Genomic DNA, 24,827 nt, shown 5'->3' with positions numbered 1-24,827 from the left:
AGACCATGAAATGACATGACATTCGCTACCTTCATAACACAGTATCTTCCTCTATACCAAATATCTTCAAGGTAACACGACATCTACTCAAGTGACGGAAAATACCCAACCTATAAATCAACATGTCATCAATTTGTTCTAGATATATAGAAATAACATTTATACAGTCACGTGAAACAGACACAAAGAGAAGACTGCTAAAGGTCTCGTATAAAACACGATATAGGAGTTCTTTTATAGTTAGCAGTAGATGAAATTCAATGGGCAGCTGTTTGGGCAATCATTTTTGTTACAATGGTCCACCGATCATTAAAGGGAGTCTGTCACCACATTTGAGCATATTAGACTTATCCAATAGCGTTATATGTGCCACCCAGAAGTTAAAAACGGTACCTTTGTTGCATATACAGGAGTCTTCTTTCAGCCAAAAATTTACTTTGAAGATTCTGTAAATGCGCCTTCTCAAGTGCCCAGGGCGGCGTCTCAATCGTCCGAGCCCAAGACCGGACCTCCCCAACGGCTCATAACCCCGCTCTCCGTGTGCCTGTACCCGCCCATTTACTCTCCTCCTCTCGCCTTTTCCATTGCGGCTGCGCGGTCAAATTCGTAGCTGGCGCAGTAGAAAAGGAGAGAGGAGGAGAGTAAACGGGCGGGCAGAGGCACACGGACGGCGGGGTTATGAGCCGTTGGCATTTACAGAATCTTCAAAGTTCATTTTTGGCTGAAAGAAAACTCCGGTATATGCAACAAAGGTACCGTTTTTAACTTCTAGGTGGCACTTATAACGCTATTGGATCAGTCTAATATGCTCAAATGTGGTGACAGACTCCCTTTAAAAGGGATATTCCCATCTGAGGCATTTATGGCATATTAATAGGTCTGGGTCCCACTTCTGGAGACCGCTCCCATCCCAGACTGCTCCCATCCCATCAGTTCTTGTTCCTCTGTCCATGACATCTAGGATTGCTCCAAACAACATTTCATTGTATTGTACATTGTATAACATTGTATTGTACAGTGACAATAAAGGCATCTTATCTTATCCCAAGATTGGGGACCTGAAGTGAATAGAGAGAAAACTGTGCCCTCCCTCCACTCAAGGCTATGGGACTACAGAAAATACCTTGCCTGGCTTTTTTTCAGAACTCCCACAGCAATGAATGCACGGCATGGGCAGACTAGCAATAGACGTTACAGGGAAATTTCCCAGTGGGCCAATGCACAGGGGGCCACCCTAGCTCTCCTCATTGGTCCCAGTTGGGTACATACCGATCTGATGCTTTCAGCATTAATTAATGCTATGATCATCTGGTACTTATGCACCTGACCAAAGTGCCCTCCTGCATTTAACTCTATTGCCGTCCTTAGGGCAGTGATAGATTTGAATGCTGCCATGGGGGTGGCAGTATTTTATGCTGCCATGTGAATTTGATTGTGCAGGGGCATTATCTTGCACGGCACTAAAATATGGCTAGCCCTGCCTACTTATATTGGACCCGCTTACAACTTGTAGCCACTTTTATTTATTTATTTTTTTCCAAGGCCACTTTAAGTTCCTAGTCTGCTCCTGATTCACGGTGTGCTCCTGGTTCACAGCAGGGCACCGTTCTTGACAAAGCAGCGAGTCTCGGAGTTGGGACCTGAATAGGACCTCTTTAACTGATCACAGAGTGATCCACTGATAGGACCTCAGCGATGAGCAAAAATCTGTGGAGGGACCTGACTACAAGTGTTCAACTTTCCTGCAGCACCTCCACAGGAAACATTAAGCATTACACAAAGTGAAAGATACTGCAGCTGATCTCTGCTCTGGATAACTGATGAGGGTCCTGAAAATCACACCAGCATACAATATTCTCTCTGAATTTTGAAATTCCCGACGCCCAGTCGGTCGGCAAGTAATTTTCCAAAGGGAACAATTCCAACAATAAGATTAGATTAGAAATTGCATTTCATGCAGCTTCTAGCCACAGCTTCCATACATGTAGTACAGGTATGACCACTATGCATTTAAGACTCAGACTTTTAAAAACCGATTATACTTGGGATTTACATATATTTAATTTATCCACCATTGAATCCAATATATTCAGGATTTTATAATTTCCAAACCACTAATTAAGTAACTTCTGGGTCTCGTACCCCTATATATTCCTCCCAAATGGTATTAACCCCTTCTACCCCGGGCCAGTTTTTGCCCTTCTGCCCAGGCCATTTTTTTCAAATCTGACATATGTCACTTTATGTGGTAATAACTTTGGAACAGTTATTTATCCAAGCCATTCTGAGATTGTTTTCTCTTGACACATTGTACTTCATGATATATTTTAGAATCACATTATTTATAGGGACGCTAAAAATAAAAATAACAAACCAACTTTATTCTGTTACTTGCTTAAAAATAGGGGAACTCCACCTAAAATGTATTGTTGTCCAATATTATACCACAGAGCTATCACACTACTATTTGATTATCCAGCTGAATACATATGTGTGAACACAACCACATTAGCTCCTCGATATGCCGGCCGCTAGTGGGTGGAGCCACCTGGTTAAAGCATTCGGAATTTGGTGGCCTCTTCACGGCCGCACAAGTGCCGGGAGCATTGCCACATGTGAGAGGGGGCGTGCTCGCTATATGTCTGTTTGTCTGTCTTAATGATACAAAAGGAATATTGACACAAGTAGGAATTAGGCTCCTGAGGAGGTAGTGTTACCAGAAACGCATCGAGCCAGTGTTGAGCTACAGTCAGTGTAAGCAGACGAATCATAGATGTATTAGACAGCGTCAGTTAGTTTTTAATGCAAGCTAGTAGTGAGTTAGTTCAGTATTGTAGTAGGGGTGTTAGAAGAGAGGTAGCCAATTTGACAACGTGCTGAATATCATTAGGCATATCCCATCCCACCATTACTGATCCACACTATCGATGATATACTTGAGCTATATTGTGAAAATATCACAAATATCCAGTGTGATTCGAGTATTCGCCACATTTTGCTCCCAGCAGCTGATATAGGAGCTAATGTGGTTGTGTTCACACATATGTATTCAGCTGGATAATCAAATAGTAGTGTGATAGCTCTGTGGTATAATATTGGACAACAATACATTTTAGTTCCCCTATTTTTAAGCAAGTAACAGAATAAAGTTGGTTTGTTATTTTTAGCGTCCCTATAAATACTGCGATTCTGAATTGTTGGTGACGTAATTTTTTCTTTAACACATCAAGGGTTAACAGACAAACAAAACTCAATTATTTATTACCCTGATTCTGCGGTTTACAGAAACACCCCACATGTGGTCGTATACCGCTATATGGGCACACTGCATGGCACAGCAGAAAAGGAACGCCATATGTTTTTTTGAAGGCAGATTTAGCTGGACTGTTTTTTAGATGCCATGTTCCATTTGAAGCCCCCCTGATGCACCCTTATAGTAGAAACTCCCAAAAAAGTTACCCCATTTTGGAAACTAGGGGATAAAGTGCCAGTTTAATTGGTACCATTTTTGGGTACATATGATTTTTTGATCATTCATTATTACAAGGTGACAAGGTGACCAAAAAAATTGGTAATTTTATAGAGCAGATATTTTTATAGAGCAGATCTTTACGGACATGGCAATACCCAATATGTAGAATTTTTCTCATTTATTTAAGTTTTACACAATAATAGCATTTATCAAACAAAAGCTTTTTTTAATTTTTTTGACAGATTGTCTTAGGTAGGGTCTCATTTTTTGTGGGATGAGGGGACGGTTTGATTGGTACTATTTTGGAGGGCATTTTTTTATTTTTTTTATTATGAAATCTGGGGAAAGGGGCGTTTTTTCTTTTTTTTTTTCTTTTTTTACTTGAAACTTTATTTTTTATTGAAAATACTTTATTTTTTTTACACTTTATTTCTGTCCCACTCTGGGACTTCAACTTTTGGGGGTCTGATCCCCTCTGCAATTTTTTACAATACATCTGTATTGTAATGCATTGCCTGTTAGTGTATGACACTAACAGGTTGCCTAGGAGACTTCCTGGGTACCCGTAGAAGGCAAGTCCCGATGCTGTGCAAGGCATTGGGCAGCCTCTGCACGGCATCGGGCTGCCTTGTCATGCATCGGGTCAATGCGCTCCTTCACCCACTGCAAACCACCACTATGTCGCAGTCAGCGTTGACCGCGGCATAGAAGGGGTTAATCCGCCAGCATCACTGTAAACAGCAATGCCGGCAGATACAGCAGGAGCCCGGCTACCAGGGACTGCCGAATCCCTGCAGTGATCGGGTGCGCACTGCTCAGGTGCCTGCCCAATCACCATGACGTACTATTACGTCAAAATGCAGGAAGTCACTGACTTCCTTGACATAATAGTACGTCACATGTCGGGAAGGGGTTAATAAAGAATCATCATTTTAACCACAAAAATATAAATTTGAAACCAGAAGTTTACATACACTATATAAAAAGACACATATGCATGTTTTTCTCACTATCTGACATGAAATCAGAATAAAACTTTCCTGTTTTTGGTCCACTAGGAATACCATAATTATTATTATTTGCCAAATGCCAGAATAATGAGAGAGAGAGAGAATGTTTTAAGGCATTTTTATTACTTTCTGCAAAGTCAAAAGTTTACATACATTTCATTAATATTTGGTACCATTGCCCTTAAACTGTACGTTTTGGATATCCTTCCACAAGCTTCTCACAATAGTTGGTTGGAATTTGGGCCCATTCTTCCTGATAAAACTGGTGTAACTGAGCCATGTTTGTTGTTCGCCTTGCTCGCACCTCCCTTTTCAGCTTTGCCCATACATTTTCTATAGGATTGAGATCAGGGTTTTGTGATGGCTGATGTCTTGAGATGTTGCTTCAGTATTTCCACATCATCTTCTTTCCTCATGATGCCATCTTTTTTGTGAAGTTCACCAGTCCCTCCTGCAGCAAAACAACCCCACAACATGATGCTGCCACCCCCGTGTTTTACAGTTGGGATGGTGTTCTTAGGCTTCCAAGAGTCTCCATTTTTCCTCCAAACGTAACGATGGTCATTATGGCCAAAACGTTCAATTTTAGTTTCGTCAGACCACAGGACATGTCTCCAAAAATGTAGGTCTCTGTTCCTGTGTGCATTTGCAAACATTACTCTGGCTTTTTTATGTTTCTTTTGGAGTAATGGCTTCTTCCTGGCAGAGTGGCCTTTCAGCCCATGTTGATACACTACTCGTTTCACTGTGGATATTGACACAATCTTACCAGCTTCCACCATCATCTTCACAAGATCTTTTGCTTTGGTTCTTGGGTTGATATGCACATGTCGGACCAAAGCACGTTCATCTCTGTGACACAGAACCTGTCTCCTTCCTGAGCGGTATGATGGCTGGACATTCCCATCTTATTTGTACTTGCGTATAATTGTTTGTACAGATGAACGAGGCACCTTCAGGTATCTTGAAATTACAACCAAGGTTAAGCCAGACTTGTGCAAGTCCACAATTCTCTTCCTGATATCTCGGCTGACTTTTTTTTTAGACTTTCCCATGATGCTACACATGAAGCAGTGTGTTTCAGGTGTGCATTTAAATACATTTACAGGTGTGTCTCTAATTAAATAACTCAGATGTTACCAACAAACCTAACAGAAGCTTCCAAACACATGACATCATCATATGGGTGGTCCAGAATTCTTTAAAGGCATAGTAATCTTAGTGTATGCAAACGTTTGACATTACAGAAAGTAATAAAAAATGCCTTAAAACATTCTCTCTCTCTCTCTCATTATTCTGGCATTTGGCAAATAATAATAATTATGGTAATCCTAATTGACCAAAACCAGGAAATGGTTTATACAGCTATTGCGAAAAACATTCATATGTGTCTTTTTATATAGTGTATGTAAACTTCTGGTTTCAACTGTTATCTGAAAAGAAGAGAAATCTATAGCAGTGGAACTATCCATGAAAGAGAAGGAAGCAAAAATATGTGCTAAATAGGATTAGGAACGCACCACTAAGCAATTTTAATGCAGCACCCCATTCATTAAGCAAACTGTAGTATACTTTCAACACGTGACAATTTTAGCATGACTTCAAGTCCCAAGAATAGCATGCAGCATACTCTAAAAGGTACTGCTGTCAGAGAGGATTATGGCACACAGTATGCCATGTTAACCTCATCAGCCTGGGGAACCTACAAGTGGCTTCTGAGGACTTCATTTCTGTATTCAATGCACACTGGCCCTCTAAGGCTACTTTCACACTAGTGTCTTTCTTTTCTGGCATCGAGTTCCATCCTAGGGGCTCAATACCAGAAAAAAACTGATCAGTTTTATCCTAATAGACATAGAAACATAGAAACATGGAATGTGTCGGCAGATAAGAACCATTTGGCCCATCTAGTCTGCCCAATATACTGAATACTATGGATAGCCCCTGGCCCTATCTTATATGAAGGATGGCCTTATGCCTATCCCATGCATGCTTAAACTCCTCCACTGTATTTGCAGCTACCACTTCTGCAGGAAGGCTATTCCATGCATCATTCTGAATGGAGAGCACTCTGCTCAGGTTGCAACAGTTCAGTCTCTCTTACGTTTTTCGGCCGGAGAAAATACCGTAGCATGCTGCCTTTTTTTTCTCCGGCCAAAAATCCTGAACACTTGCCATAATTCCATTGAAATGCCTTAGGTGTTCCATCAAAACGCATCCGTTCTTCGGTCCGCGCATGCGCCGACATTTAAATCTGTGAAAATAAATAAATACCAGATCCATTTTTTCGGATGACACCGGAGAGACGGATCCGGTATTTTAATGCATTTGTCAGACGGATCCGCACCCGGATGCGTCTGACAAATGCCGCCCGTTTGCATCCGGATTGCCGGCAATGAAACTGCCTGCCGAAATCCTCTGCCACAAGTGTGAAAGTAGCCTAAGCCAAATGTCCTGTCCTAAAAGAAGCAGTCAACACACAAGGAGCTGTGGGGTTGCAGTCAATCACTCTACAAGCTGGGCTCCTCCAGCAGACTAGCGGTAAGGATACCTGGCTGAGCAAGTGAAGGAAAAAGGGGTCACCAACATGTCTACATAGGAATAATGGTACCAGCTTTGATATCACAGGTACACATTTGTAACAAAATTAAAGAAAGCAAAAGCCAACAAGTCATCCATTACCTATAAAGATGTCTACAAATGCAGAAAACTGGTAGATGTGGCCTGTTACAACATCTAAGATCTACTACAAAAAAAGACCAGGTATGTGTTATGAGTGAAAACACGAGACTGCTGTTGGTCTTGTGCTGACTAAAGTGAGCTTCTTCATCTCCTGTACACCCTCAAGGAAGCACATATCCAGAAAATTGGAGACGCGTACACAAATCAGGAGGTATATACGAAGGCTTTGCTCACATCTTTTTGGAGATCGGAGGTACCTGTATATGGTAGGAGTGTTTCCTGATATACAATCCAATATATATATATATATATAGGCCCAAATGCACCCAGCATATGCCAAAAAAGTGTCCCTTAGTCGTGCTTATACTGTGGAACATATTGGAAGTTTCCATCAGTGGTAAATATTGGGAAATATTTCCGACATATGTTGCACCTCTGATGAAGGAGAAGTGAATAGAGGCTACTAGTCTGACTCTTCGGGGAAGAGGAGCTAATTCACACATATGTATCTGGCACTACCTACTATTGAGTAGAGTGCCCCTCAACCCATTTAGTGGAAATCTGTCTCATACCTGAAAAAAACAACTTTTAAAAGTTATTTCTAAAACAAAAAAGGGAGAAAAACTATTTAAAAAAGTTTCACAGAATAAACGTATAAATCAAAGCTATCTGTAGGTGGACAAACTTAGGAGTAAAGGAAATGTGGCCTTCAGATATAAGTAATAGATTCTAAAATCAACCACAATTCTACAAATAGGAAAATCCTACCTTGAGGGAAAGATTAAAAAAATAACATGTTAAATCCGTGTTATTTACTTTGTAATGAGTGTTTATTTTGCACTAAAGTATACGCTTCTACAATCCATTTCAAGTTCAAAGCACTGCAATTATCTAAGTGAGCCCTTAACATTTAAAGTGATGTCACGTAATGCTGTACTTTCCCCGCTAGCGCAAATTAAAGCAAATCTACAGCTCAACTGCTGGGTCCTTATACATGAAAGAAGAGGTTGTGTGATTAGCAGCTCAACCAAATAAAATGTACTGTTATGTAGCACTCGCCGTTCAAACACAACCTTTGTACGGTATAATTACTTGACTACTGTCCGTCATACATTTCTCTACAGGAGAGGGAGATGCTTTCCTTAACCAGAGGCAAAGAATCTCCCATCTCTAAGCAAAAAACAAAACTTCACAATCCTGGAAAAAACTTTAAAAAAAAACAAATTTTCCCTAGGTTACTGTAGATCACCTGCCCATCCTCACTTCCATCATTATTATATAAGAGGGTTGGCAAATTTCGTCATACTTAACCTGAACTGTAGTTAAAACTTATCAGACCATATCAGGACCCCCCCTCCCCAAGTACAAGCTCCACCATCCCCCCTCCTACCGCCTTCCATGCAGGATCATGAAAGTTAAAAAAGAAAACTCCTGAAAAAACCCTTTAATATTATTAGACAGGCAAATCTTTATTATTAATTTTGCTACTGGCCATTAGATCGGTTGTACTGCACCAGAATTAAGTTAAATGGGGTTATCCTAGAAAAGATAATGATGACTTATCCTCAGAATAGGCCACAACAGCGGGGGTACGAGTCCCGGCGCCTCTGCCGATCAGTTGATTCAGGGAGCCGCTGCCCTCACCAGAGCTCTGGTGACTGATTTAGGCTCCCGGAGCTTTCCAAGGACAGCACCATACATCGTATAGTGGCAGTGCTAGGTATTGCAGCTCAGCCCCATTGACTTGAATGGCACTGAGCTGCAACTTGGCTATGTGACTGATGTACAGTAATGTCACTGGCCTAGGAAGAGACCGTGGTGCTCAAGGCCTCTACTAACAGATGATTGGTTGGGGTCCTGGGGGTCACACCCCCGAAGATCTGATACTGATAACCTATCCTCAGGATAAGTCACAAATATCTTTTTTCTGGATAATCTCTTTAATTATAAAAATTTAGCATTGTTGGATCCATATTACAGCAGTAACACCCGAATCTCCAGTTTAAGAGTTTCAGCCAAATACACTACAGTTGTACGACAGCAGCCAAACAGTCGTGAACTAATTACATGTAGGCGTTTTATTATAAAGATATTGTGGACAGCAGATACATTGTGGAGGCCTCTAAACCTGTCTGACCTATGGTGAAGATGGGGTTTGTAGGTAGAAATGTCGAGCGAAGGTGGCAGCTAGGCAGGATTGGATGAGAGATAGGGGATGGTCTGCTAGCCGGAAATAGTACATGATGAGTGCATGGGAATGTGATGAGAGCCTAAATGTGTGTGACACCGGTGAACACGATTGAAGAACCACACAGAGTCAAGAGATAGGATATGAATCCGAACTTTAATGGAGAACCCTTAACAGAAAACTTACTATGGACAATCTCTATGTTGCAGACCTGCAGTGGGGGAGGGGGGGGCGGTTGGGATAGGGGCCTGATTGCTTGGATTCCGTTGTTTTTCAAGAAAAATGTTTAATACAAATTATCTGATTATGGCTACATGCACAATAACATTGTTTGTTTCCGTGTTAGTTCCGTTTTTTTTTGCGGATAGGATGCGGACCCATTCATTTCAATGGGTCCGCAAAATATGCGAACAGCACACCGTGTGCTGTCTGCATCAGTATGTCAGTTCCGTATCTCCGCCCAAAAAATTGTGCATGTCCTATTTTTTTCTAGTTTGCGGACAACTATAGGCATTATTACAATGCCATATGGACGTCATCCGTTTTTTTTTTTTTTTTTGCGGATACGCAATTTGCGGACCGCAAAACACATACGGTCGTGTGCATGTAGCCTTAAAAAAAAAATGTATCGAAAGCTCATATGTGCATGTATAAAATCTGGTACCTGATAAGCAACATACTAAGGGCTCATTCACACCGTGTGCTGTCCACATCTGTAGTTCCATTCTGTGGCCCCGCAAAAAAGATAGAACATGTCCTATTCTTGTCCACAATTGCGGACAAGAATAGGCATTTCTATCATAGTGATGGCTATGTGCGGTCCGTAAATTTTTATGCAATTGTAGTGCAATTTTGGCACAAAATCGTGCATCTTAAGCCCACCTCTTCTAGTGAAGATCCACCCATTTCCACTAAGCCCCATCCCTTGTTGAGTTTGTCGGGGGTAAAAAAAAAAAAAATAGATGCACCAATTTGCACAACTTTTTAGACACATTTTTGGCACAAACACATTACTAAATCTGGGCCTATTAAAAAAAAGTTTAGCGTACGGTACTTACATAATATACTGTCGTTAATATCTGCAGGTCTATAAAAAAACAAGCGCTGACAGTTTACTTTGGTGGTAATCTTCTGGTACAATATGCAGCACTTGCTACAAACTTCAGAACATCTGCTACATGATGCCTATTGTGAATGCTTTGACAGCAGAAAAAGGGCAGATTGTTCCTATTCATCATTGTAAGTGATTTGTTTACAAGGCGACTGAGTCGGTTTAACCCTAAAACAATAAAATTCAGGAAACACAAATACATCTGCAAGACTCAAAAAGATCTGTCTACTTTCCCGAATCAATACAGAAGGAAAATATTAAGCAACTTTGCAAACAGTTCCATTTAAAAATCTATTATTTTGTGTCTCTATTTCCTATGCATATCTTTATGTCTATTTGGCAGCAGGTTACAAACAAAACTCTGGGTATGCTGGTAAAGGGTTTATTACATGGGCAGATTTTCTGCCCAATCATCTCTATAAACTGCCGCCGATTGCTCAATAAACGCTTGTTCATCTGCAATACAAATCTTTTGACATTTAAAAAAAATATTGTTTGCAGGCGGCAGATTGTGCTGTCTGATAACCACTAGCCAGCATGGGGACAAGAAAAATGGAATAGGACAGCACCACTTACTTGAAAAATTCATTATATGGCGGCGGTGCTCGTGGCGTCAGGTCCCGGCCTCAGGGACCCCTCAAACGTAGAAAAAGCTTTAGAAAAGTCACGGCACTCTCGAACTTCAATCCAAATTTAGTGTTTAATCACAGCGAAAAATACAGCAACGCTTCGACACACAGGTCTTTCTCAAGCTACATGTCGAGAAACTTGAGAAAGACCTGTGTGGGTCGATATGTTGCCTTACACTAAATTTGGATTGAAGTTCGAGAGTGCCGTGACTTTTCTAAAGCTTTTTCTACACTAAATAGCATAGGGACAAGCGATGGCATAACGATCGCTCCCCTCCATGCTGTGGAGGAGATCGCTGCATGTAATTACAGCAGTCTCCTCCACTAGCGAGAAGGCTATTTTAAGGAGGGAACGCTTCCCTCCCGACAATCGTTTGGGTGATTGGGGTGTCTAATACATCCTTAAAGAGGACCTTTCACTTACTATTATCCCTGGGTGCCGCTCCGTTCTCCAGTTATGTCCTCCGGTATGTTCGGGGACTTGGTTATAGTAGGTGGAGTCTGCCCTTGTTCTGCTGGGCGTCTCCTCCTCCTAGGCTGAAGCGCTGGCCAATCGCAGCGCACAGCTCACAGCCTGGGAGAAAAAAAACCTCCCAGGCTGTGAGCTCTATACCCAAGAGTCCTAAGTCTCCGCCTACTATAACCTACTGAGCGAAGATACCGGAGGACATAACGGGAGAACGGAGCGGTGCCCAGGGATAATAGTAAGTGCAGTGAGATCCCTGGGCGCCGCTGTATATGTCAGGATACTTAGTTCACAATGTTTTTCCAGGTGAAAGGTCCTCTTTAAGGTGGCCATACACATTAAACAAAGGTTGTTAGAAACTGTTGCAGGACCAGTCTACCATCTAACCTTAATTCGATGTGCGACCAACATTCGTTTGGCCTATACCGAGGGAAGAAAGGATAAGGTATGCTGAATTTCAAAATGCCCAAATCCTTTTTTCTTAAGAGAGATGTGTAACTACCAGAGAAGTCTGGCAGTGGTTTATTCCAATTTCTCAATTCAGAACACATTCACGTTTGGTCACAATGGTTGTGCATGTGTGTTTGGAGGTTGGGCTGAATAGAGGTTTGATTTGAAGTGTTCAGCTGACAACAATCGAATGTGTATGGCCACCTTAAAGTGTACGCCCAGTTATAAACAAGTTTTCCAAAATTAATAGTACAGGTAAATATAAGAAACTTTGTAATAGATCTTATTACAATAATTATGCTTTCTCCTGGGCTTCTTGGGATGCTTTACTCCTCTTTTCCTTCACTCAACCTCTTATCTCTAGTAACACTTAACTCCATCTCCAGCCTGGTAGACAAAAGTCTATGAAGAGAGGAGGAAGGATGAGGAGGTTGCTGACATCTAAGGCTACTTTCACACTTGCGCTTTCCCTTTCCGCTATTGAGATCCATCATAGGATTTCAATAGAGGGGGAAAATACTTCCATTTTGTCCTCATTCATTATCAATGGGGACAAAACTGAACTGAACAAAACGGAGTGCACCAGAATGCATTCCGTTCTGTTTGGTTGCGTCCCCATCGCGGACAGAATAACGCTACAAGCAGCGTTTTTCTGTCCGCGATGTGGTGCGGAGCAAGACGGATCAGTCATGACACACAATGTAAGTCAATGGGGAAGGATACGTTTTCTCTGACACAATAGAAAACGGATCTGACTCCAATGACTTTCAATAGAGTTCATGACGGATCCGTCTTGGCTATTAAAGATAATACAAACAGATCCGTTCATAATGGATGCAGACGGTTGTATTATCAGTAACTAAAGCGTTTCTGCTGATCCATGACCGATCCATCAAAAATACTAGTGTGAAAGTAGCCTAACAAGTGCTTTATTGCCTCACTCTGAACAGTGGTAGCGTATTATCTTACCAAATATAGAGTCAAAAGTGCCAATTGTAGCAGAGCTAAAGGCCCCTTTACACTACTCAATAAAGCAGACGGTTGTCGGGAATTAGGTTTTTCTTCTCGACAATCACCTGCTCGTCAGTGGAGGAGGATCATCATTTACATGCAGTGATCCCCTCCACAGTACGGGAAGGAGTGATTGCTAATGTCATCTCTCATATCCAAACAAAATCACTAGTTGCCAGCAGCAGAGACCTGCTTAGAAGCATGATCTGCTGCCAGCAAACAATCAACTAGGTGAACGAACCAAGGATCCTATTAACCGATGAACAAGTGTTTCACTCGTCTATCGGCAGCACCTTTACACCGACAGATTATCGCTAACGAGTGTTCAAACCCATGTATCCCAATCATTTACTGAAGATTATATATTTTCCTCAAATATAAACCCGGCAGCCCGGCTTCTCTTCTGTCTTCATCTTTGCTGTGCAGTAGGAAAAGGACCTTTGATCACATCACTTCGCTCATCACATGGTCCGTCACATGATCCATGGACCATGTGATGAGGTCAGTGACGCCATCAAAGGTCCTTTTCCTACTGCACAGCAAAGATGAAGACCGAAGAGAAGCCGGGCTGCACAAACAAGTGAATTAAGGCGAGTTAAATTATTTTGTATTTTATTTTTTAACCCCTCCAGCCCTATTGTACTGTGCAGTCTACATTAAGAATGCTATTATTTTCCCTTATAACCATGTTATAAGGGAAAATAATAAAATCTACACCTAACCCAACCCAACACCTAACCCAAACTTCTGTAAAGAAGTCCGGGTTCGGGTCTGGGTACCAAACATGCCGATTTTTCTCATGCGAGTGCAAAACGCATTACAATGTTTTACACCGCTTGGACCGCTTGGGAGAGCCCTGAACGGATCTCACAAACGGAAAGCCAAAACGCCAGTGTGAAAGTAGCCTTACTGTGATAACAACAGTGTTGATGACGTTCATATGAACCCATAGGGAAATAATATCCAAATTATTCCAATAAAAATGTCTCTACACCTCAACACATCCAAATTCTTGTGTATAATTAGCTAAGGACAGGGTCCCCTACAGCATACTACCCAAAAGGATGAAGATCTTTTATAAAGATCTCCACCACACAGGTTCAATGGATTATTTTTTGGCATGTAGTCATTCCCCCCTCAGATGGTTTTAAAAGGACAGATGAGATTCTCTGTGCACTGGATGCATATATGTCCAGGTAACACAATAATAGTGGCACTTGCTGAATTATTTGTGGCTTGTCCTTTACAAATTTGGTATCAAGGACCTACTCTGCATTAGATACAACTCCTTTACAGATCCCCAGTGCCTCATATTAAAACCAAAAGGAGTGTCACTGGAGGTCTTCCACTTGGCAGTGACACTAGGCAGAATCCTTCGCTTTGATGGTCAACAATATCATGGCTTTGTTGGGGAAAAGGCAACAATCATTATGGTCACAATGAAAGGTTCCATAAGGGTTGTAATACAGACTTAGAAGGCTTATTAATGGACAAATTTGCTCTTTAAGAGTCCAAGAAAGCAGGATGACAACTCCTATTGGGAGCCGTACCAAGGAATTAGAAAGAAACCGATCAACGAAATACTGTAACTGATTTTTTAAAGAAAGCAAAGAAAACCCAAGTATCCTATTAATTTATCAAAGATTATATATTTTTCGCAAATATAAACCATTTGCAAGAATTTCATTCTGAAAATACATATACACACACAATAAAAAACAGCATGGACCATTAATCTACTCACCAAGCCATTGCAGTTACTTAGAGCCACTTTCGTTGTGGTATTGTGGTCCTGTAAATATCCCGTATAGTGACAGTTGTCTATGGAATCGTGCTTTAATTCAGGCCCATTCCTGCCCCAGTACTCTACGGTAAAGTGTTTTGAGACCAGTTCTGTATTTAGAGTCAGGTTTAAGTGAAAGTGCTTGCCATATGCAGAAATTTTAAAAAATAACTTAGAAGCCTCCTGCTCTTGATCTTTAGGGTCCGTACTCCTCCTTTTCCGAGAGTGTTTGTCGTTCTTCACAGTATAACTGACGAAGGCCCCATTGTAGTCAACCCTTATAGGAACCGTCAGTTGATAGTGTTCAAGGTAAGACAGGAATTCCCCTTTGTGATTGCAAGATGGGTCAATCCATAAAGGGAGCATGCAAAGGAAAAAGAGAGTAACAGGAAGTAGTACATAAAAGAGTAGTACATCAACTAATTCTATATTATTATATACCAGGCCTGTTATCGGTATCTTTACTATACACAATGTAGGGTGGTACACTGTAATTCCTACAATATTAGATAGTGGTTTAACTTAAAATCAAAGAAAATGAATCAATCATGGACAAGGGAGTTATCAAAAAAGTGCTAAATAAAAAAAAAAAAAAATTGGCAATCTTCATTTGGACAACACACAGTCTATCATGGTTGTTTTAGGGACCTCCGTGAAACATTTTACAATTGGGCCTAAGATGCAAAGCTATACAATAAATTAACCCAGTGCTCTGAAAATAATTCTACAACAAACATGCACAGTTTACTAGTTGATATGTATTAGCGAAACCCTACCTTGAGAATTAAAGGAGAGTCTGTTGTCCCTGTGAGATTCCGATGAAACCATGACAAGGCCCAATATCCAGGTCAACGTCTTCCACAAAAGTTCCATAATTTAGAAGGACAAAAACGGGAACCTCTTTTCCTTTGTTTCTTTTTGGTCTCTCTTTTCCTTTTCAGGCTACCTCTGTCCTACAGAATTAGCTGTACTCCAGAACGACACCATAACAAGTCCATGTACTCCTCCTTCCTCCCAAGCCACCACCTTGACGAGTGGCTTCTCCAAGAATATTGAAAGGGAAGATTACTTTTTCCCAAAGGCTCTTCTCCTAAACTTTGTCCCGTCTTGCTTGCCCATGTTCATTTGCTCAATCCAGTTAAAAAGAACAAAACGCAAAAGAAAAAAAAAAGAAAAAAGTTGGAACCTTTGGAAGCACACATAAAACGGTCCTACACCCACCTTCTCAAGTATCAAATGGGAAATTTAATCAACTTGGGCCATTTCTGTACCTGAAAATAAAAGAAAATATATAAGTCACAGCATCTGTTGCATCTTCAACTCCAGCTGGGAGAAGGTAAGCCAACTCTAAAGACCCGTGTGTCAGAATGATCAAGTCTCGGTGGTCATAGTTTATGTTACAAAATATGGGGTAATTCAATTAAACCAGTGTTGTTTTTCATAGCCTAAATAAACATCTCAAAGACTAAACATAATAGGCTAACCTAAATAATGTGTCGAGGCCAGACGGCTCATTTTTCATTAGCTGCAAAAGGAAAATTATATAATCCACTTTTCCTTTTTTTATGAAAAGGAAAGATATCTGATTACACAACATGATAAAAAGTGAAACAGTACTCTGAACGGAGAAAGGAAGGATTAAGATTTTCAAATCTTTCTATTATTTTTAATGATGTAAATTCCTGTGTTGGCTACAGTTTTTTCTTTTTTGCCTTTTGTTAAATCTAAACGCACACTATCATGAACTGTGAAGCAGAAATCTCTTACATTACACAGGGATCGTGTAACGTCAGCAAATAAATCACATTCGCAGTTGTTCAGAGGACAGACCTGATTTTAAAGGAAGCAAAAGTACTGGACGGGCATGAAAAAGGTCAGACGTGGGTCAAGTCCAAAAAGGCAAACCATAGGTAGATGTAAAAATACACATTGTTAAAAGCCAAAAAGACAATAAGAGGATTGCATACTCATTGGCCCCAGAATTCTGGAAGAAAGAAAATTTTAAAATTTTGGTGCATGTCATTTTGTGGCTTTTTGCGATTTTATGCTACTATCGAAAAGGAGGTGGAAGCATGGACTAGCTATATTATTAGGTGTACTCCATTTTTATAAATTGAGACTTTTAAATGTCAAAGAAAGAAAGGCACAATCTTACTCCAGTAGGGGGTGTGGCATAAAAAAAACTGGAGTAAAAGAGAAACTAAGGTTATAAATGTGGAGTGTGCTATGGTTGTGTAAGTGATTTCAACGTAAAACATAACCTCAGTTTCCTCAGTACAAGGTAGCCAGTGAAGTGACTAGCAAAGAAGTGAGGGATGGGATGGCCACAGCATCCATTATTTGTGGAGATAAAAGAGGATGTTTTCAATGCAGAAAGTCTCAATGTTTTGGATTAGGATTAATGAGTTCTTCTAGTTGATTAATACTGATTACCTATCCTCAAGGATTGGTCAACAATATAGGATCGGTGGGGGTCCATTTATCAAGCAAAGCACCAACCATTGGCTAATGTGCTGGGTATGACAGCTTACCAAAAAGCTGTGGCCTCTACAAACAGCTAATCGGGGGAAGGGGGGCAGGAATTGAACCCCCACCGATCTGATATTAGTGACCTATCCTGAGGATAGGCCATCAATGGCAAAATCTTGGATAACCCCTTTGAGGCAAACCCTTGACTGATATGAGGACCATGCTAAAGTTGCACTAGGGGAAGTAACAGGATTTAGAGATGTTCTGTCTGTAAGGAATAAAGGACAAAGCTGAGACAAGAACGACTACAAGGTAAAGTAAGAAAAATAATAACTGATGGGAACAAATATGAAAAAGTAAAAGAATGAAGGCAAACTGGTCACTACTGTCCAAAGTTTTAGGTTATTCTCAGAAACCCATGAGGAGATTGTGGAGAGGAAAATGTAGATCATGGGAGAATGCAGGAGAACAAATGGAAAATATAAATTTGTAGACTTTGGCCCTGTAAGCCAAAATCAGTACTAGACAAAGGGTTTAACCATAACAGGCCCCATACCTATAGGATTAAAACTGAAGAGTATGACTACCCTTGGGCGATACACTCTAGATTTTCCATGCATACAGAAAAGACACAGAGTATTACAGTAGCAGCAAAGTGGGTGAGATTTTCAAAAACCTCATCTGCAGAAAGTATTCACAATGGAGTCCGCAAATAACATATAATGACTTACGCATTTTAAATGTGCAGCGCGTCAACTGAGGCAGCAGATATTGCAATGTGTAGGATAAAATCCATAGCAAATGTGCAAGTAACTCAGGCGGCTTTTGTTGCGCCCTTTGCTTTGATCCAAGGAGCTGTTTCCACATTAAATTATGTCCCACGTGGACGAACCCCTGAAAGCAGCAAGCCTGAGTGAATGCACACTTCACTGGTCTCATCCAAGACACTGAAAGCAGTTAAGTATATCTGACACTATCTCTGTCAAGCTTGCATGGCACAACAGTACAGCACAAGCTTATCGTATCCAAGGAAGATTGGAGATTACTATTGTATCCAAGTCAGAGTAATTATCTCACACTTGCTCTGAGGGGCTACAGCCTTTGCACATTGAGATACCAAAAGGACTCCTGGGTGTTTTACAGATAACCTGGCTTCTTTTTCTCCTCCCATTGGCTGCACAACATCAGAACCTTTTAAATGATGGATGATTTAATAAAAGGACAGTAGTCCTCTCACGAGCAAGCAAGTGCAACTTTCAGCTATGTCTTGAAATGACTCCAGATTCCAATTAACTTATTCCCTTTACAGACTGCTTTCTTCTCTAATGCATGTGGTCATTCCTAGAAGTTCCTCCTGATTAAACAAAGCAGTCTAATTCAAAACCATAATCCTAAGCCCTTGACATGATTGACACGGTATCTAAGATCAGTTTGATATGCTTAGCAGTGCTGGAATCTAACAATCTTTGCGCCCAGCTACAGAAGAAGTGAATTAACTTTTAGTGTCCTCTTGTTGAGACAGGTTTTGGATTCCGTCATCAATCCTTTAATTTCAACACGGGAAACAAAACTATTCCCTTATGTACAAGGGAGAGAGACCTCGCTGGGTTGATCACGATACAATGAGCCTTCACAGACAGTCTGGCCTATTTTCATGGCACATAATATAACTTTAAGATCCATGGGGTGAATACCACGATATGTATCCTGCATCACAATATTTTGACTCTATACCAGGCCAAACAACAAGAGCATGACTTCCAAAGCACAATGAGACAATCAGAACATATCCAAAACATCATCTATTCATGAGGCCAAATTAAAAGAGCAGTATGATATATAAGGGTCTCCTAACAATCTTTTGATTGTATTCTCAGAAACAGCTTGAATATAATGAAAAGATGAGAAGCTTTAGTCTCCAGCAGTTTTGTAGGGAATTTAAAAAAACTAATATGTATAGGGGTTGTTCAGGTTTTAATTACCGATGGCCTTTCATTTGGTCATCAAGATCAGATCAGTGGGGGTCTGTCACCAGAAACCCTCTCAATCAGAGGAACTCAGCAGATGCCGATGCCAGAAATAGGACAGAGGGTGGAGGTGGAAGAACCACTCCGTCCTCTGTGTAGCGGCCATGCCTGGTTACTGCAGCTTAGCTCGGGTGTCGATTACCAGCCTATAAACCTAATCATGAATGAAAATTGCTCCATTTCCTCAAAATGGTGGGTAGCTTTCAGATAAAAGAGGGGTTTTATATTGTAGGACCACAATATAAGTTTAGATATGGGTGGTTGCTTGCAAGGTCCCCAATCCCTACACTATTGAGCTGCTTTAGTCTCCTACCTGCAGAGCTGACATGGGCAAGATAAGGTGGTCAATGGTAAATTTCTGACAAACTGTAGGACAGTAAATTTAGGAAATCCAAGAATACGTTGTAGGACAATGGAAAGCTAAATAAGCTCCTCCATGAAGAGCTCAACTCACTGGCCCCAAAAAAATAAGTTCTCACCTATCATTTAAAGGAGTATTTTCATATAGGACATTTTTGGTAAATCGACAGGATATGCCATAAATGTCTGATTGGATCCTAGAGGTAGTACCTGCACCTCTCTTACCTCAAGAACGCCAGTTCTCGATTGACAGCAGGGCCCCATTAATGACAACAGAGTGTGTCCCATCGGTAGGATCTGCACCTATTGGACATCTATGGCATATGTAATGATTTGCCATAAGTGTTCAGATGGGAATATCGCTTTAAAGCCAGAAAAGAGGCAAACTGTAAAATGTAGGACACACATTTTCTGTTGTAGGTCACAGAGTGTAAGGCATGTAGAGTTCAGTGATGATGTTCTTAAAGAAGAATGAAGTGCTGCTAGGAAAGGATGAACGGATCTTGAGTGCAAAATGGTGCGTCACAATTAAAAACAGATCTATCTGAACGGTGATCCATAAGTAAACATCTCATAAATTAATTAAGGAGTTGCACAAGAGAGACCTAATAAAAGATAATAACCAGCAGAACATACAGATGTGCACCACATTTACTTGTCCACCCAACGCAGACACAGGGTGCACCATCCCCAGTAGGAACGCATCACTATAAAAGTATGTCATGCATTTCCCTTTTACCTGCCTCTTATTAAGAAATCAGTGAAAATTTAAGGGCTTTCAACAAAGACACACAGCTTCTTAGAATGTTTTTTTCCAGGGATCAGAGGACATCACTGGGAGAAACTGCAAATAATATGGTCTCATTTAGTACAAAGAAGAGGGGACTCATTTCAGCAGCTTTTCACTTGGAGTTTGTAGCCCAGCATACCTCCCTCTATGACATCTGTGCCCCAATAGAGTATTTAGAAAGGGTTTCCCCAGATGAAACAAGTTCTTTGAAAGGATACTCCCATCAAGAAGGCTTATGGTATCTTCTCAGGGCATACTCTAAGCAACGTGTGAGACTCACCTCTGGAATCCTCATTTAATGAGGACCACGGTGCCCCAATTAAAAAAGAAGCAGACAGCAGGAACTAAAATTAATGCTTGCTGTGCTCTTTCCTGAACTCCCATTGAATGAGCGAGCCACCTACTGTTACCATTCTCATGACAGATGAGATATGCTATAAATGTCTAAGATGGGAATTCCTCTTTATGGTAATCATAAATAACTGAGAATTAATTATTATATCCAACTGGCTCAACTAAAGGCTAAAGATATTTCTAGGTAGGAGGAAGATGGGATTTGGGAACCTTTTCGGTCCTCCAATGCAGTACAGTATACACCAAAGAAAAGGACTGGTCGAGACAATCTCACAGAGTCAATCATCTTTTCCTCTGAGGGCCCATTAACAAGTGCCTACCAATTATATAGAATATTACAGCTAGTTACTAAATCATTAGAACTGCGCATGCCCTGTTTACACGGAGAGATGTGCTGCCCATAAGCAATGATTTTTATGACCACTGTAAGAAACATAGAAACGTTTGGCAAAATGTGTTGGCAGATAAGAACCATTTGGCCCATCTAGTCTGCCCAATATACTGAATACTATGGATAGCCCCTGGCCCTATCTTATATGAAGGATGGCCTTATGCCTATCCCATGCATGCCTAAACTCCTTCACTGTATTTGCAGCTACCACTTCTGCAGGAAGGCTTTTCCATGCATCCACTACTCTCTCAGTAAAGTAATACTTCCTGATATTACTTTTAAACCTTAGCCCCTCCAATTTAAAACTATGTCCTCTTGTAGCAGTTTTTCTTGTAGCAGAAATATTCTCTCCTCTTTTACCTTGTTGATTCACTTTATGTATTTAAAAGTTTCTATCATATCCCCTCTGTCTCGTCTTTCTTCCAAGCTATACATGTTAAGGTCCTTTAATCTTTCCTGGTAAGTTTTATCCTGCAATCCATGTACCAGTTTAGTAGCTCTTCTCTGAACTCTCTCCAAAGTATCAATATCCTTCTGGAGATATTGTCTCCAGAAGGATAAGTCTCCAGAAGGATAAGTCTCCAGAAGGATAAGTCTCCAGAAGGATAAGTCTCCAGAAGGATAAGTCTTCTGAAATAATGACCCCTAAATCCCTTTCCTCAGATTTTAAGGTTAGGACTGTATCACTGATTTTTTTATTCTGCTCTTGGGGTTTTACGCCCCAGGTGCATTATCTTGCACTTATCAACATTAAATCTTAGTTGCCAGATTTTTGACTATGCCTCTAGTTTTCCTAAATCCTTTTCCATTTGGTGTATCCCTCCAGGAACATCAACCCTGTTACAAATCTGTGTGTCATCAGCAAAAAGACACACCTTACCATTGAGGCCTTCTGCAATTTTGCTGATAAAGATATTAAAGGGGTATTATCATCTTAATGATCACTGTTAAATCTGTTAATGATTTAACAGTGATCATTTTTCTAAATATATTTTAATAACAAATCCCCACCCCTTAGAAAAAATAATCCTATACTTACCTGACTGTTGTCTTCCGTCTCCCCTGGTTACGGCCACCGCTCTTCTCATGAATCGCAAGTATACTATACTGGCCAGGAAGAAGTCACCAGGGCACATGTGCGGACTCAGCGTGCGCGTTCAGTACGGCGCGCGGCCCGGCCAGGGGAAGACATCAATGAAGATGAAGCCCGCCCCCTGCCGAGTGCCGAAACCAGGAAGTGGACGGCGCGCCGGGACCAGGTAAGTATGAAAGGCCATGTTGAGAAAACCCCTTTAAACAATATGGGTCCCAGAACAGATCCCTGAGGTACCCCACTGGTAACAAGACCATGGTCTGAATATACTCTATTGACTACAACCCTCTGTTGTCTGTCCCTCAGCCACTGCCTAATCCATTCAACAATATGGGAGTCCAATCACAAAGACTACAATTTATTGATAAGCCTTCTATGTGGTACAGTATCAAAAGCCTTACTAAAGTCTAGATAAGCGATGTCTACTGGACCTCCGCCATCTATTATTTTAGTCACCCAATCCAAAAAAAATCAATAAGATTAGTTTGACATGATCTCCCCGAAGTAAACCCATGCTGTTTTTCCTCTTTCAATCCTTGGGATTTTAGATGTTCCACAATCCTCTCCTTAAGTATGGTTTCCATTAATTTCCCCACTATTGATGTCAGGCTTACTGGCCTATAGTTGCCCAATTCCTCCTTACTACCTTTTAGGGATCGACCAATATAGATTTTTTAGGGCCGATACCGATAATTTGTGAACTTTCAGGCCGATAGCCGATAATTTATACCGATATTCTGGGTATTTTCATTTTTGAATAGGACCTCACACTGTCCCTGCTGCTCTGTGCTTTGTGCACACAGCAGCATGGAGCTTACCATGGCATCCAGGGCTTCAGTAGCGTCCTGGCTCCCATGGTAACCGATCGGAGCCCCAGCATTACACTGCTGGGGCTCCGATCGGAGGAGCAGGGGAGAGGGTATGCTGTGGCCACTGCCACCAATGATTAATACTGGGGGGGGGGGCTTGGGGGGGGGCGCACTGCGCCACCAATGTTTTCTAATACTGGGGTGGGGGTGGGGGGCGCACTGAGCCACCAATGATTAATACTGGGGGGCTTGGGGGGGGGGGCACACTGCGACACCAATGAAGATAAATCTCTCATTTATTTATATACAGGAGGCAGGAGCTGGCTGCAGAATGACATAGCCGGCTCTCGACCTCTATGAGTGGTAGCTGCGATCCGCGGCACCTGAGGGGGTTAACTACCGCAGATCGCAACTATTGCTCACAGAGGTCGGGAGCCGGCTATGTGATTCTGCAGCCAGCTCCCGCCTCCTGTTTATGAATGAATGAGAGATTTCTCTTCATTGGTGGCGCAGAGGCCACAGCCCCGCCCCTCCTCTTGTCCTCCTTCCTCCCATTGGTGGCAGCGGCAGCAGCAGCACAGGGGGGGAAGGAGACACTGCTTCCTTCTCCTCTGTGCTGCTGAGGGAACACAGAGAGCGCTGTCAACAGCGGGATCCTTGTTCCCCATACGTTATCGGTATATCAGCAAAATAGATGCCGATACCGATAGCAGTCAAAATCCTCAATATCGGTCGATAATATCGGTAAAACCGATAATCGGTCGATCCCTACTACCTTTCTTGTGAATGGGCACAACATTTGCTAATTCCCAAACTTGTGGGACAACTCATGTTGCCAGTGATTGGTTAAATAAATCTGTTAATGGTTTTGCTAGTTCATCGCTAAGCTCTTTTAATAGCTTTGGGTGTATCCTATCAGGCCCCTGTGACTTATTTGTATTAATTTTAGACAGCTGACTTAGAACCTCTTCCTCTGTAAAGACACATGCATCAAAACATGCATTAGTCTTCCTTCCTAACTGAGGTTCTTTTCCTTAATTTTCCTTTATAAAATCTGAACAGAAGTATTCATTGAGGCAGTCAGCTAGTTCTTTATCTTCTTCCATATACATTCCTTCTTTTGTTTTAAATTTGGTAATTCCTTGTTTTAGTCTCCTTTTTTCATTTATGTATCTGAAGAATGTTCTTATCGCCTTTTTTCACTGACTGAGCTAATTTCTCTTCTGCCTGTGCTTTAGAAGCTCTAATAACTTGTTTGGCCTCTCTCTGCCTAATCTTATAAATTTGCCTGTCATCCTCGTTTATTTTTTTTATAATTACTAAATGCTATCTTTTAGTTTTTAATGATTTTGGCCACTTCTGCTGAGTATCACAGTGGTCTCTTCCTTTTTTTGCTTTTACTGACAAGCCTAATGCAATTATCTGTTGCCTTCAATAGTGCCACTTTTAAGTAGTCCCATTTCTCCTGGACTCAATTGAAATTGTTTCAATCTGTTAGGGACTCGTATACCACTAATCTAATTTTAGAAAAGTCAGTTTTTCTAAAATCTAAAACTTTTGCTTTTGTGTGGTGTGACTCAGTCACTGTACTTATAGTAAACGACAGTGACTGGTAATCACTAGATCCCAAGATTTCCCCTACAGTAATATCAGATACCAAATTCCCATTTGTGAATACTAAATCTAAAATGGCCTCCTTCCGGGTTGGCTCCTCAACTACTTGCTGTATAGA

General features: G+C 41.2%; 1 protein-coding gene across 3 annotated transcripts in view; it reads right to left on the bottom strand.

Moving 5' to 3' along the window:
* The window catches only part of ADAMTS6 (ADAM metallopeptidase with thrombospondin type 1 motif 6), a 270,149-nt gene that overhangs the window by 227,182 nt on the left and 18,140 nt on the right, over positions 1-24,827 (bottom strand). For all 3 annotated transcript variants that reach the window (XM_044292316.1, XM_044292332.1, XM_044292325.1), the window contains exons 2-3: positions 15,579-16,073; positions 14,764-15,128 (exon numbers count right to left, since the gene is read on the bottom strand). In XM_044292316.1, coding sequence (XP_044148251.1) covers positions 14,764-15,128; positions 15,579-15,675 — 462 coding nt within the window. In that variant the 5' untranslated portion in view covers positions 15,676-16,073. The remainder of the gene's footprint in view (positions 1-14,763; positions 15,129-15,578; positions 16,074-24,827) is intronic.

This window comes from Bufo gargarizans, chromosome 1 (genome assembly GCF_014858855.1).
Source record: "Bufo gargarizans isolate SCDJY-AF-19 chromosome 1, ASM1485885v1, whole genome shotgun sequence".
NCBI lineage: Eukaryota > Metazoa > Chordata > Amphibia > Anura > Bufonidae > Bufo > Bufo gargarizans.
The sequence above is the reverse complement of the archived record's forward strand: the minus strand, read 5'-3'. Positions and strand labels throughout refer to the sequence as shown.